General features: G+C 35.8%; 1 protein-coding gene across 1 annotated transcript in view; it reads left to right on the top strand.

The window, feature by feature from the left end:
- NDST3 (N-deacetylase/N-sulfotransferase (heparan glucosaminyl) 3) overlaps positions 1–13422 on the top strand; it is a 242460-nt gene that overhangs the window by 179477 nt on the left and 49561 nt on the right. Inside the window, exons 7-8 of the mRNA XM_011977608.1 lie at positions 6663–6845; positions 9083–9179. Of these exons, the coding sequence (XP_011832998.1) occupies positions 6663–6845; positions 9083–9179 (280 nt within the window). The remainder of the gene's footprint in view (positions 1–6662; positions 6846–9082; positions 9180–13422) is intronic.

Genomic DNA, 13422 nt, shown 5'->3' with positions numbered 1-13422 from the left:
AGAAAATCTACAAGAAATTGATAAATTCCTGGACACATACACCCTCCCAAGACTAAACCAGGAAGACGTCAAATCCCTGAATAGACCAATAACAAGTTCTGAAATTGAGGCAGTAATTAATAGCCTACCAACCAAAAAAAAGCCCAAGACCAGACTAATTCACAGCTGAATTATATCAGAGGTAAAATGAGGAGCTGGTATCATTCCTTCTGAAACTATTCCAAACAACTGAAAAGGAGGGACTCTTCTTGAACTCATTTTATGAGGTCAGCATCATCCTGATACGAAAACTTGGCAGAGAGACAACAAAAAAAGAAAGCTTCAAGCCAATATCCCTAATGAACATCGATGCGAAAATCCTCGGTAAAATACTGACAAACCAGATCCAGCAGCACATCAAAAAGCTTATCCACCACAATCAAATCAGCTTCATCCCTAGGATTCAAGGTTGGCTCAACATATGCAAATCAATAAATGTAATCCATCACATAAACAGAACCAATGACAAAAACCACATGATTATCTCAAAAGATGCAGAAAAGGCCTTTGATAAAATTCAACATCCCTTTATGTTAAAAACTCTCAATAAACAAGGTATTGATGGAATATATCTCAAAATAATGAGAGCTATTTATGACAAACCCACAGCCAATATCATACTGAATGGGCAAAAGCTGGAAGCATTCCCTTGAAAACTGGCTCAAGACAAGGATGCCCTCTTTCACCACTGCTATTCAATATAGTATTGGAAGTTCTGGCCAGGACAATCAGCCAACAGAAAGAAATAAAGAGTATTCAGATAGGAAGAGAGGAAGTCAAATTGTCTCTGTTTGCAGATGACATGATTCTATACTTAGAAAACCCTATCGTCTCAGCCCCAAACTCCTTAAGCTGATAAGTAACTTCAGTAAAGTCTCAGGATACAAAATCAATGTGCCAAAAAATCAGAAGCATTCCTATACATCAACAACAGACAAGCAGAGAGCCAAATCATGAATGAACTCCCATTTACAATTGCTACAAAGAGAATAAAATACCTAGGAATACAACTTACAAGGGATGTGAAGGACCTCTTCAAGGAGAACTACAAATCACTGCTCAAGGAAATCAAAGAGGACACAAGTAAATGGAAAAATATTCCATCCTCATGGATAGGAAGAATCAATACCATTAAAATGGCCATACTGCCCAAAGTAATTTATAGATTCAGTGCTATTCCCTTCAAACTACTACTGACATTCTTCACAGAATTAGAAAAAAAAAAAACATGAATTAAAATTTCATATGGAATCAAAAAAGAGCCCATATAGCCAAGACAATTCTAAGCAAAAAGAAGAACGCTGGAAGCATCATGCTACCTAACTTCAAACTATACTACAAGGCCACAGTAACAAAACAGCATGGTACTAGTACCAAAACAGACATACAGACCAATGGAACAGAACAGAGACAGAACAGAGACCTCAGAAATAACAACCACACATCTACAACCATCTGATTATTGACACACCTGACAAAAACAAGCAATGGGGAAAGGATTCTCTATTTAATAAATAGTACTGGAAAAACTGGCTAGCCATATGCAGAAAACAGAAACTGAACTCCTTCCTTATACTTTATACAAAACTCAAGATGGATTAAAGACAAGTGTAAACTCCAAAACCATAAAAACTCTAGAAGAAAACCTAGGCAATATCATTCAGGACATAGGCATGCGCAAAGACTTCATGATTAAAACAGCAAAAGCAATTGCAACAAAAGCCAAAGTTGACAAATGGGATTATAATTAAACTAAAGAGCTTCTGCACAGCAAAAGAAACTATCATCAGAGTGAACAGGCAACCTACAGAATGGCAGAAAATTTTTGCAGTCTACCCATCTGACAAAGGTCTAATATTCAGAATCCACAAGGAATTTAAACAAATTTACAAGAAAAAAACAACCTCATCAAAAAAAAAAAAAACGGGCAAAGGATATAAACAGACACTTCTCAAAAGAAAACTTTTATGTGGCCAATAAACATATGAAAAAAAGCTCACTGATCATTAGCGAAATGCAAATCAAAACCACAATGAAATACCATCTCACACTGGTGAGGCTGTGTAGAAATAGGAACACTTTTACACTGCTGGTAAGAATGTAAATTAGTTCAACCATTGTGGAAGACAGTGTGGCAATTCCTCAAGGATCTAGAACCAGAAATACCATTTGACCGAGCAATCTCATTACTGGGTATATACCCAAAGGAATATAAATCATTCTACTATAAAGACAAATGCACACATATGTTTGCTGCAGCACTGTTTACAATAGCAAAGACTTGGAACCAACCCAAATGCCCATCAGTGATCAACTAGATAAAGAAAATGTGGTACATATAAACCATGGAATACTATATGGCCATAAAAAGGAATGAGATCGTGTCCTTTGCAAGGACATGAAGCTGGAAGCCATCATCTTCAGCAAACTAACACAAGAACAGAAAACCAAATACCGTATGTTCTCACTCATAAGAGGGAGCTGAACAATGAGAACACGTGGACACAGAGAGGGGAACAACACACCGAGGCCAGTTAAGGGATGGGGGGCTAGGGGAGGGAGAGCATTAGGACAAATAGCTAATGCATATGGGGCTTAAAACCTAGATGACAGATTGATAGGCAGCAAACTACCATGGCACATGTATACTTAGGTAACAAACCTACATGTTCTGCACTTGTATCCCGGAACTTAAAGTAAAATTTAAAAATAAAATAAACAGGATTGAAGGGAATCAGAAGCCAAATTCACATGTCTGTATGAACCAGTTCTGTTTTCATAGCAATCTTCTGAGCATCACCACACATCTGTCAGCAGTACAGAAGCCCTCGAAAGGCATGGCCAACGGGGCTTACCAAGTTGTGTTTTTTACTAAGGACAACTCAAAGTCTAGGACATTGAAATATTTTTATGAACTTAATAAAACATGCTTGTTTTTAAAACGTGTTCAAATGTGTTCAAAGCTACTACAAAGCAACCAATGGGTTTGATGACTTGAATCTTTTCTGTATGAATAAAATATACATTTCTATGGAAAATAAAAGTTTCTCTGGGAGAACTGGGTCTAGCCAGGTTTTCTCAAACTGTATTCCAATGACACCTGCATCAAGACCACTAGAGATGATTAAAATGCAGGTACCAGGACCTCCTCCAGACCTAAAAATCAGAATCTATGAGTATAAAGACTGGCGATCAGAATGTTTTAAAACTTCTCAGTTGATTTGTATATATCCTAAACCTTTTGAATCTATGGTCACCCAGAAGGATACTAAAGCAAAACAAAACGGGTTGGCTGAGAGAAAGAGTTTGCTGTAAACTCATAGATTGCTATGAAAAGAGAACTTCTGAATTCTGACTCTTTTCATGAACAAAACTTAAAAGAATGAGCAGCATATTTATATTTGCACCCTCAGAATGAAGCAGAGCATCTGGCAAATAGCAGAATAATCAGAAAAATATTTGTGGATTTCAACTGAGCAGCATGGTCATGAAAGGCATAGTTTATAATAACTAGCATACTTTTTCACATCCACATTTCCTCTCCTGTTCCCAGCCTTCTCCAAAGAAAGAGAATACTTACTGTATTGTCAACAGTGTTTGCACCAGGACCTATGTTTTGCTTTTTATTCTTGGTAGTGAGTCATGCATCCCCCCATACTTACAGCTTAATAGATCCACAGGGTTGATGCTAGAAAGTACAGATAAAGCTTCCCACATTTTTCTCTTAGTTACACTTTGACAAACGGTATCTGTTTCCTTTCTCATAAATACTAACGTATGTGGTATTTGATATTTACCTTTTCCCTTTTTACAGAAAAAAATTCACAGATAACCATCTTGCTATACACATCTATATCTCACAGACTAGAAAGAATTTTTTCAGTTGTTAGTCAAATAAACATTATGCCTTTGGCAGAGTTTCAAATGATGTGAGTTTTAAGCAGCTAATTAGTCCTTTTGGTGACAACTAATTACTCATAGTGTGTTTATAGCAAAAATTGTTTTATAAATGCAGTTGTCACTTCTGTTGACACTTTCCTTCTCATTGGAATCTACAAGTATAAAGAAAATAATCTATTTTGACCAATTCCATCTTTAAAAAATAAATAAATAAAACAAAAATAAAACCTCAGTCCTGAAGTACTCTTAAAATTGTAAAAGTATCATCTTTAGGAAAAAACTAATATCTACTTCTCCTGAACTAGCAGCCTTTTCAAGCCTCGTCTTTGTTTCCTTCTATGCTGTACAGAAATTGTTGTCAGGTGAGGAATTACCAAGAAGTGAAATGACATTATAAATGTCATAGGTCAGTACATAGGTAAGGAAGAAATGCTGTCTAGAAAGCAAGCTAACTTTTTGACCAAAACATTCTCGTTATATATCTGTTTTTGTCAATTCTCCTGCTTAATGTGCATACCTTCCTAACAAAAAAGTAACAAAGAAAACTTAGAGAGGTTACATGTTCAGCAAGAAATGTGCAATATTCCATGTCTAGAGAAAATATCGTGATTCATGAAAAAAAAAGTTCAAAAAGAAATTGAAATGTATTATGTCCTGACAAATTATATTCCCTTATGGATTTGTATTTCTTTAGGAGCACAAAACAAATCTCAGGCTTGAGTCCAAAGTCTAAAAGGATCATAAGGTGACATGCATTACAAAAACATTAAACCATCCTTTAGCTTGTGGTGCACCTTGCATTATATTAAAGTGTGAATATAAAAATAGAATTGAACATTTGGGAAAAGTTCCATGCTTGGAGGCTAAGTAGGTTTTCTTTTACAGGACTAAGTTCAACACCTTATAAGTATCACCTGAATTCTTGCAAATCAGGTTCAGTTTCATGAAAAGCAATGTTCTTTACCAGCTCATAAATCATTTTGGGTTCTCTCTGTCTTTATCAGAAAGAGTAGCATTTTTTTTACTTTCCATGGTCACGCAGGTAGAGAGTAGCTCTCTGCTTTAATTGTCAGAATAAAAATGTTTTCTGAGGTTAAAAAGTGAGTTCAAAGGGATTTCAAATGTATTAGTATCACAAGTTTATATATTATCTCTGTTTCCCATTTTCTGTCCCATGCAGATATTATTCAAGTGAAATATGACACATACAGACTTACTGACAAATCTTTCATAAAAATAAAGCAAGAAATTTGAACTTACTAACCAGGTTAAAAATACACGTTTTTAAAATTGTATTTAAAAAATTTTTAGGAGAAAGGTGAACAGAAGTATCATTTTGCTATCTTATTAAGGTACATTGAAAAATGTGGCATGTAAAACAAATGAGTAAAGACCACCTCCAACAGACATTAGAAAAAAACTTCCAAATTTAAGAATGATTTTCATAAGTTTCTCAATCACCTAATGTTCTGATAAATTTTTCAGGAGAAAAAGAGGAAATTTAAGTCACAGTATTGAAGTTACTATTAAAAAATAACCAGAAGGTTTAATTTTTAAAGTCTCGTTTTTTCAGAAAGACTCAAAATAGTAAAAGGCTGACTTCCCAATTCCATGACTACGTTGGTCTGCCGGTACAGATGGCTATTTTAAATCACTCACAAAATATTTTGTTTGCAAAAGTTCAAAGATTTAATATATGTTCAGGCAGAGTGAATAGAAATGCAAATATTCTTGATCACAATGAAGCTTTTTATGTAAAAGCCTGCAGGATTTGTTCCATAGGATATTACTACTTCCTCTTATTCATAGTTGTTAAGTAATTACATTTTTCTTTTTTATTGTATTAAATCTTAGTATAACTTTTTCTTTCAGCTCTGTCACATTACCTCAATAAATTTTCTTGAATACTTCAGTCTCTTAATGAATGACCTATTAAACTCATTATTGTGATTATAGTAAACCATTGTTACTATTCATTCACATGACATTATATATTTTCCAAAAGTACTATTATCACATGAATTATTTTTATGATCTTTTTTATAGCAGCATAAATGCCACAAAGGTTTTCTTTGCCATTAAAAATCCCATGCAGAAGAATTCATTTGTCAACACTAACCAACAAAAATTATCTGCATTCACTTAAAGCAATAGTTTTACAAATACTCATTGTACATTTACATCCTAGACCAATGCAGTCTAACCTGCAGAGTTCAAATTTATTTTATTGTAAAAAATGTCCCACACTTGCTGTGATTTTCTTTGAATGCATGGATTCAATCTAGGTCAGCTGCTTCCATAGGACGAGTCAATTTTATCTAGCCAAGAGTTAAAGATTTTTCTTAAAGGAGGTGTTTTATATTGGGAATAATGGAACTAAAGAATATGAAAAAGGGCTTGAGAAACATACAGGTTATGTTATTCAACAACAGTCTTATTGCACCAACATGGGTATACGGCCGCTATTGATGTTGAATGTATTTTTTGTTATGAAATATATGAAAATTTCAGGGAAAAAATGCTCAAGTCTTGCTGATAACACATCCTCCAGTATGTATGAATATAATGAGGGTTTGAGGGATATGTCCCAAATCCAAAAACACACCATGAATTGAAACCCTGCGCAGACTACTTAAGGAAAAAAACTAGCATCGCTGTGATTATACTGCCCTCTAGTGTCAAAATAAATGTTATTTACACTGAAGTTCATTTGCTTTTTTCAGATCAGCATTTTCATGACCCATTTGTCCAACTATGGGAATGACCGACTGGGATTATATACATTTGTTAATCTGGCCAACTTTGTGAAGAGCTGGACCAACCTGCGACTTCAGACTCTGCCTCCAGTACAACTGGCCCACAAGTATTTTGAGCTGTTTCCTGATCAGAAAGACCCTCTCTGGCAGGTAAAATTAATTCAATCATTGATATAACCCATTAATTCCAGGAACATAATTCTGTGAGAGATTCCAAATGTGAAAAGTGAAGCCACCTGAAAAAACCTGCATTTTGGAAATGTTAGTAAATTTGAGAAACTACTCCTTCCTAAACTGTAGTCTTTTATCATTGCTACATATTGCTCTCAATTCCCTGTTCCCTTGTGCATTGGAAATCATGGGATTCAGAAAGTTCAGTGATGGATTCAGTGGATATAATGTCTTCAATCAGGAGTGAGAGATAAATCTACATGTTGCAATAGGCTGGAAGAGTAGAAGATGGCAAACAGGTCGTTTGTTAGGCAGGTAGCCTTTGAACACATCCCCATATCTTTAATGATTAAACCATATTAAAGGATCTCTGAGAAGAGTTCAGAACTGACATCTGCCTTCTGAACCATGAGGTACACCAACAGCCAAGAGCCGCTGAGTGTGGACAGCTTTCAGAAGTATTAATTAGGGATTAATATGGGGGAAAGCATTTCATGGGAAAATCACTGAGCTTCTTAAGATAAAATACCACATGAATATGGCATATTCAGATGACCCTGGGGGTAACCTAGATTTCAAAGCATAGACTCTTATGTATCATAGAATTAACTGCAGGAACAACTTTGAATTTAAATTGTCCACTCCATCATCTGTGAAAAATAATAATCTTGGCAAATAATTACATCTTGCTTACTATATGTCAGACTGGGCACTTTACATGTATTAACTCATTTAATCCTCACAACTACCTTACGTGGTAGGTACAGTTATGATTTGCATTTTACAGATGAAGAAACTGAAGCACAGAAAGGCTCAGTCAGTTAAGCAAGGTCACACAACTAGTGTGTGGCAGAGCAGGAATCAGTTGTAGGCCATCTGGCTTCAAAAGTTGTGCTTCCTAATCACTGTTTTCAACGCTACTAGAGTTACAGACAGAGCTGATGGTAAAACAGTAACAATCATCAGAAGTAGACCTCAGTAAATTTTTACCACAGATTGAATTTGTTAACTCTGAACTTTATATTCAATGCATTCAGCTTTCAACCGTAAGTTGATTACCTCCTGAGCACACACAGGTAACTCCATAACAACTGCACATTTAGCAGGTTAAGGTTGGTGGTTGTTGACTTATGACTGCATATTACTTTTCCATTGTTTCAACAAGCATCTTTTCATTGTAACAAGCATCTTTTCATTTTAACTACCATAAAACATCACCAAACGTTAGCCAATGGAAAGACATGCAATTTTCCTGCTAATTTAACCTAACTTTTAAACTGAAATCATTATTTCAGGTGACAAGTTTTAAACTTTTTCAGAAGAACAGCCAAAAAGAATACTCACTTTAGTCTTAACATCTGTTGCTTATTAAAAATAAGCAGAAGTCTTATTGAACTTCACATACGTATGGTATTAACTGACTAAAAATAAAAAGTGGTACTGTTTGCCCATTCCTGAAATAATATTAAAGGTACTGTAATTCTTCCTCCTTTTCTACATAATATATACTTTGTTCTTAAAATGAAGGGTGTTCTAAGTAGGACTTGTGTGGTGGATGTTGGCATTAAATATTATACACCAAAAGCAGAATCCCTAAGGTAGTAACTCACTCTCATTATTCCCTTTTGCTAAAACTTAGGACTTTCTAGCATCATAGTCTATAAAATTACATTTTTAGATACACATTCATCAAGCTTTGATGGCAGCTGAGAGGTATCTACTCTTTAGATAGTAGTATTTTTGCCAGATCCCTATCCCTCTGAAGCACAGCTGGAAAGTTCAAAGTTACTTAGAATAAAGATCTGACAACTTATATTTCAGTTATATATTGAATACTATTATCACATGTGTATATCATCTTTTAGGTGTGTATCATCTTTTAGGTTAGCAGGAAGCATAATCTCTGCCCAGTAAACTATTTAAAAAATAAATAGGACTGCTAGTAGCCAATTAAACTGTTCATGCTTTGAGACTGTTTACCCAAAGTGGAAATACTGCCCATCTCCAGCCTCCTCTGTATACGCTCAGCCTCCAGATGGAAGGGAGTTATTCAGAACTTCCATGATGCCACTTCAGGGCTTTCATTTTTTTAAAAGAGCCTATGTTTTTATCCCAGCGTTTCCTGGTATACTTTTAAAGAACACAAGTTGGAAAAGCTGGCACACAATGGACACATTCATGAAAACAATACATCTCTATGTTCTTCTCCCATTTAGAATCCTTGCGACGACAAACGCCACAGAGACATTTGGTCCAAAGAAAAAACTTGCGATCGCTTACCAAAATTCTTGGTAATAGGACCCCAGAAAACTGGTGAGAACTTTTTATGTTATGATTAACCAGTGTAAAATTTCTGATGACTAGACAATGAGTTATTGTCACAGTAAGTTTGTAAACCTCCCATAACTGCTAATGAATGAATAACGTTTTTCTCTGACATAATTTTCATTTAGCTCAGTAATGTACCTAAATGCTTAACAAAGTGTTTTTTAGGTGAAAAGAATAAAACAGATGTCACACTGTTCAAATATCCAGCAGTCAATTTGGTGGCACATTTTTCCCCCCCAAATGTTTTCATTGAAAAGTATTTAATTAACACTTCTAAAATCAAAGCTAATCAGTGACAGGATTACATCAAAAGTCAAGAGGGACACAGATAAGTACCTATAACTCTTTATAATAAATCCCTGCTAGAAAAATAGTCCCTTAGGCTGCCATTTTCCTAATATTGTTTATTTGTAAACTTTCTTGCAGAGATGACTATTTTTTAAAAGTCTAAAAGATATTTCACAAGCAGAATTCCTAGACATACATAAAACTTTGTGCAAAGAAAGGTGTTTATTCATACCCAGGAGAAATCTTTTGCACCTTTTCTTAAAAATGATGTGCAATTTTTTTCCCCATAAACTTTTTTTTTTTTTTTTTTTTGGTGAGATGGAGTCTCGCTCTGTCGCCCAGGCTGGAGTACAGTGGCAGTGATCTTAGCTCACTGCAAGCTCCGCCTCCCGGGTTCACGCCATTCTCCTGCCTCCGCCTCTCGAGTAGCTGGGACTACAGGCGCCCGCCACCATGCCTGACTAATTTTTTTGTATTTTTAGTGGAGACCAGGTTTCACTGTGTGAGCCAGGATGGTCTCAATCTCCTGACCTTGTGATCTGCCCGCCTCAGCCTCCCGAAGTGCTGGGATTACAGGCGTGAGCCACCACACCCGGCCTATAAACTTCTTGTTTCTAAGAATCAATATTAAAACGAAACCTCATGGACGCTTTAAACTACCAGACATTTATGCTATATCCTGCGTGATAAATTATTTGGGGCCCTTGGTTACTGGCTTCACAGAAAACAGTGAACATCATATTGCTTGCTAAGGAGAATACATTTCCTCTCCTCATTGATCTAGAAATAACTGAGGAAAATTCTGTGCAATGTACACAGGGAGTTTAGCATGTTCATCTTTTTCCTTAATGTCATTTGCAGATATCGATCTGAAAACGATAATAAATATAGCAAATACTTATATTTTTCTTGTCATTTATTTCACTTTTCCTTATCTATCTAAAGTGAAAAGACAACTAGGAAAACATTTAAACTAAAATCTCTTCAGTGAACTCCCACTGTCATCACATAAACTTGTCAAGACTGATCACATCCTGAAGGCTTGGTAGCATTTTGCTTTAGAAGGTCCTGCAGGATTCACTTCCCTCGTGTTGTGCTGGATATGCAGACATTTTGATATCATGGTTAGACGGTAGAGTTATCATTTGTCCTCTTAAACTCAATTGGGTTTCCAAGTGTTTGTTACAATTTGGATATGGCATTCGTCGTTGGAAAAGACCTTTTATACAAATTAATTCTTTTTTATAGAAATTGATTTTTCCCAGTTTTGCTGAATATAATTTATATGCAATAAAATCCATCCATTTTGAATGCACAATTAGCTGAATTTTGAACATTGCACACAGTTGTGTCCACCACCACATTCAAAACACAGAACAGTTGTCAGCCTAAAAAAAATTTGTCCTTGTTCCTTTGCAGTGTATCCCCCCCAATCCCCACCACATCCCCAGCCACAAGTAACTACTTTCTACCACTACAGTTTTACCTTTTCTAGAACTTCATGTAAATGGAAGCATGTAGTGTGTAGTCTTTTGTATCTGACATCTTTCATTTAGCATAATACTTTTGAGATTCATGTTGCTGTATATATCCATATTTTGTGAAATTGATTTTTTAATTAAAGTGTTTTCTCGTATCAGTGACATGAGAATTAAATAGCTTCATTTTTAACTGTACTTTTGTCAAAAGTATTTTTCTGGGCCAGGCGCGATGGCTCATACCTGTAATCCTAGCACTTTGGGAGGTCAAGGCGGGTGGATCACCTGAGGTCGGGAGTTCAACACCAACCTGACCAATACGGTGAAACTCTATCACTACTAAAAATACAAAAATTAGCCAGGCGTGGTGGTGTGCGCCTGTAGTCCCAGGTACTCAGCAGGCTGAGACATGAGAATTGTTTGAACCTGGGAGGCAAAGGTTACAGTGAGCCAAGATTGCATCACTGCACTCCAGACTGGACAACAGAGTGAGACTCTGTCTCGAAAAATAAAAAGTACTTTTCTGGATAATTTTGCACAGATTTCTAGTTATCTCGATATTCAAATATTTCAGTGTTAAGACTGACAAAAAATATAAAACTGAAGATTTATAGATGGTTATTTAAATGTGTGTCTATGATTATGTAGTTGAGTTACCACTCACAAAATACATATGCAGGACAGTTTATTCAGACCCAAGAATATGTACAGGCAAAGACAGAATTCAGAAACCACAACTTAACAATTTTTTAACACTGATACATTTCATTATGCCTTTTACTGACTATGCAAAATAATTAGATTATATCCATTTTTTCTGTTTGTCTAATTAATGCTGATCATGAAACGCTATTAAAAGTGAACAAATGTATTTAATACAATTCTTAAAAATAAGATTCAGAAAATAATGTTTTCAGTTGATCTAAGAAAGGAATTAATCTCTCTGCTTTTTTGCTCACATTATAATGGCAATACTTATTTCCAAAAATATTTGTTATTTTTAATTTTAAAAATTCCTCATGCATTTTTCTGGATTATATCTCACATGTATAATTGAGATTTAAATGTATTTATATATTTATGTATTATAATTCCAAGCTATATCTCCGTAAAGTTTTTATCTGAAAAATGCCTTTTAGATATTCAGATATGGCACTCTTTAGGTGATTTCACCTAGGTTACCTCGCTCATCCTCATAGAACACTGATAGCTAAGTATTTTCTTCCCCACTACACAGATGGAAAAACTAAGACTCAAGAGAGGTTGTAAATAATTTTTGTTCAAATTCACACAGCTGGTAAGTACAAGAATAAAAATCTTGATCCTAGAATTTACCTGACTTCAAAGAACATGCTCTTTCTACTTTACTACTTTCTACTTTACTATGGATTTCATGTAATGGAGCTTTTTTCCTCCAATAAATTTTAGATATTGCTTCACAGTTATTCTAAGTCAGTGATTCTCATGGTTGCCAGAGCAGCAGCGTAAGCATCACCAGAAAACTTACTAGAAGTGCAGGCCGGGCGCGGTGGCTCACTCTTGTAATCCCAGCACTTCGGGAGGCCGAGACGGGTGAATCACGAGGTCAGGAGATTGAGAACATCCTGGCTAACACGGTGAAACCCCGTCGCTACTAAAACTACAAAAAAATTAGTCAGTGTGGTGGCGGGCGCTTGTAGTCCCAGCTACTCGGGAGCCTGAGGCAGGAGAATGGCGTGAATCCGGGAGGCGGAGCTTGCAGCGAGCCGAGATCGCGCGGCACTCCAGCCTGGGTGACGGAGCGAGACTCCTGTTAAAAAAAAAAAAAAAAGTGCAAATTCAGCAAAGACTTGCTGAATCAGAGATACTGGGATAGGGCTGTGCTATCTGTGTTTTAACAAGCCCACCAGATGAATCTAATACATGCTACTTAGAGGAGCACTGTTTTAAGGCAAGCTTGTGAAGCACATTTTTACTTTGTATATCATAGATTACTGTGTTTTATTCCCTATAATGATCTATGATTACAGTGTTCATTGTTTGGTTCAGATATAATCTAGTAAGACTACCTCTTTCAATTCATTTTTTAAGACAATATTGCTGTTGACAGTTATTTTAACAGTTTTTCTATTGTATAGATATGGTAGATTTAAGTAAATAAATATTAAAGAAAGCTTAATTTATAAATACTTAAATAGTATTTATTTACTTAAATATTGCCATATTTGTACCATTTAAGTAAATAAACACTAAAATACTACCTTACTTCCATATTAATACTATTTAAGGACTGGGCACAGTGGCTCATGCCTGTGATCCCAGCACTTGGGAGGCCTAGGTGGGTGGGTCATCTGAGGTCAGGAGTTCGAGACCAGCCTGCCCAACATGGTGAAACCCTGTCTCTACCAAAAATACAAAAATTATCTGGGCATGGTGGCGGGCGTCTGTAATCACAGCTGCTCCTGAGGCTTAGACAGGAGATT

The sequence above is a fragment of the Mandrillus leucophaeus genome, unplaced genomic scaffold (assembly GCF_000951045.1).
Source record: "Mandrillus leucophaeus isolate KB7577 unplaced genomic scaffold, Mleu.le_1.0 Scaffold181, whole genome shotgun sequence".
NCBI lineage: Eukaryota > Metazoa > Chordata > Mammalia > Primates > Cercopithecidae > Mandrillus > Mandrillus leucophaeus.
Note: the sequence above shows the minus strand (reverse complement) of the source record. Positions and strands in the feature narration are given on the sequence as shown.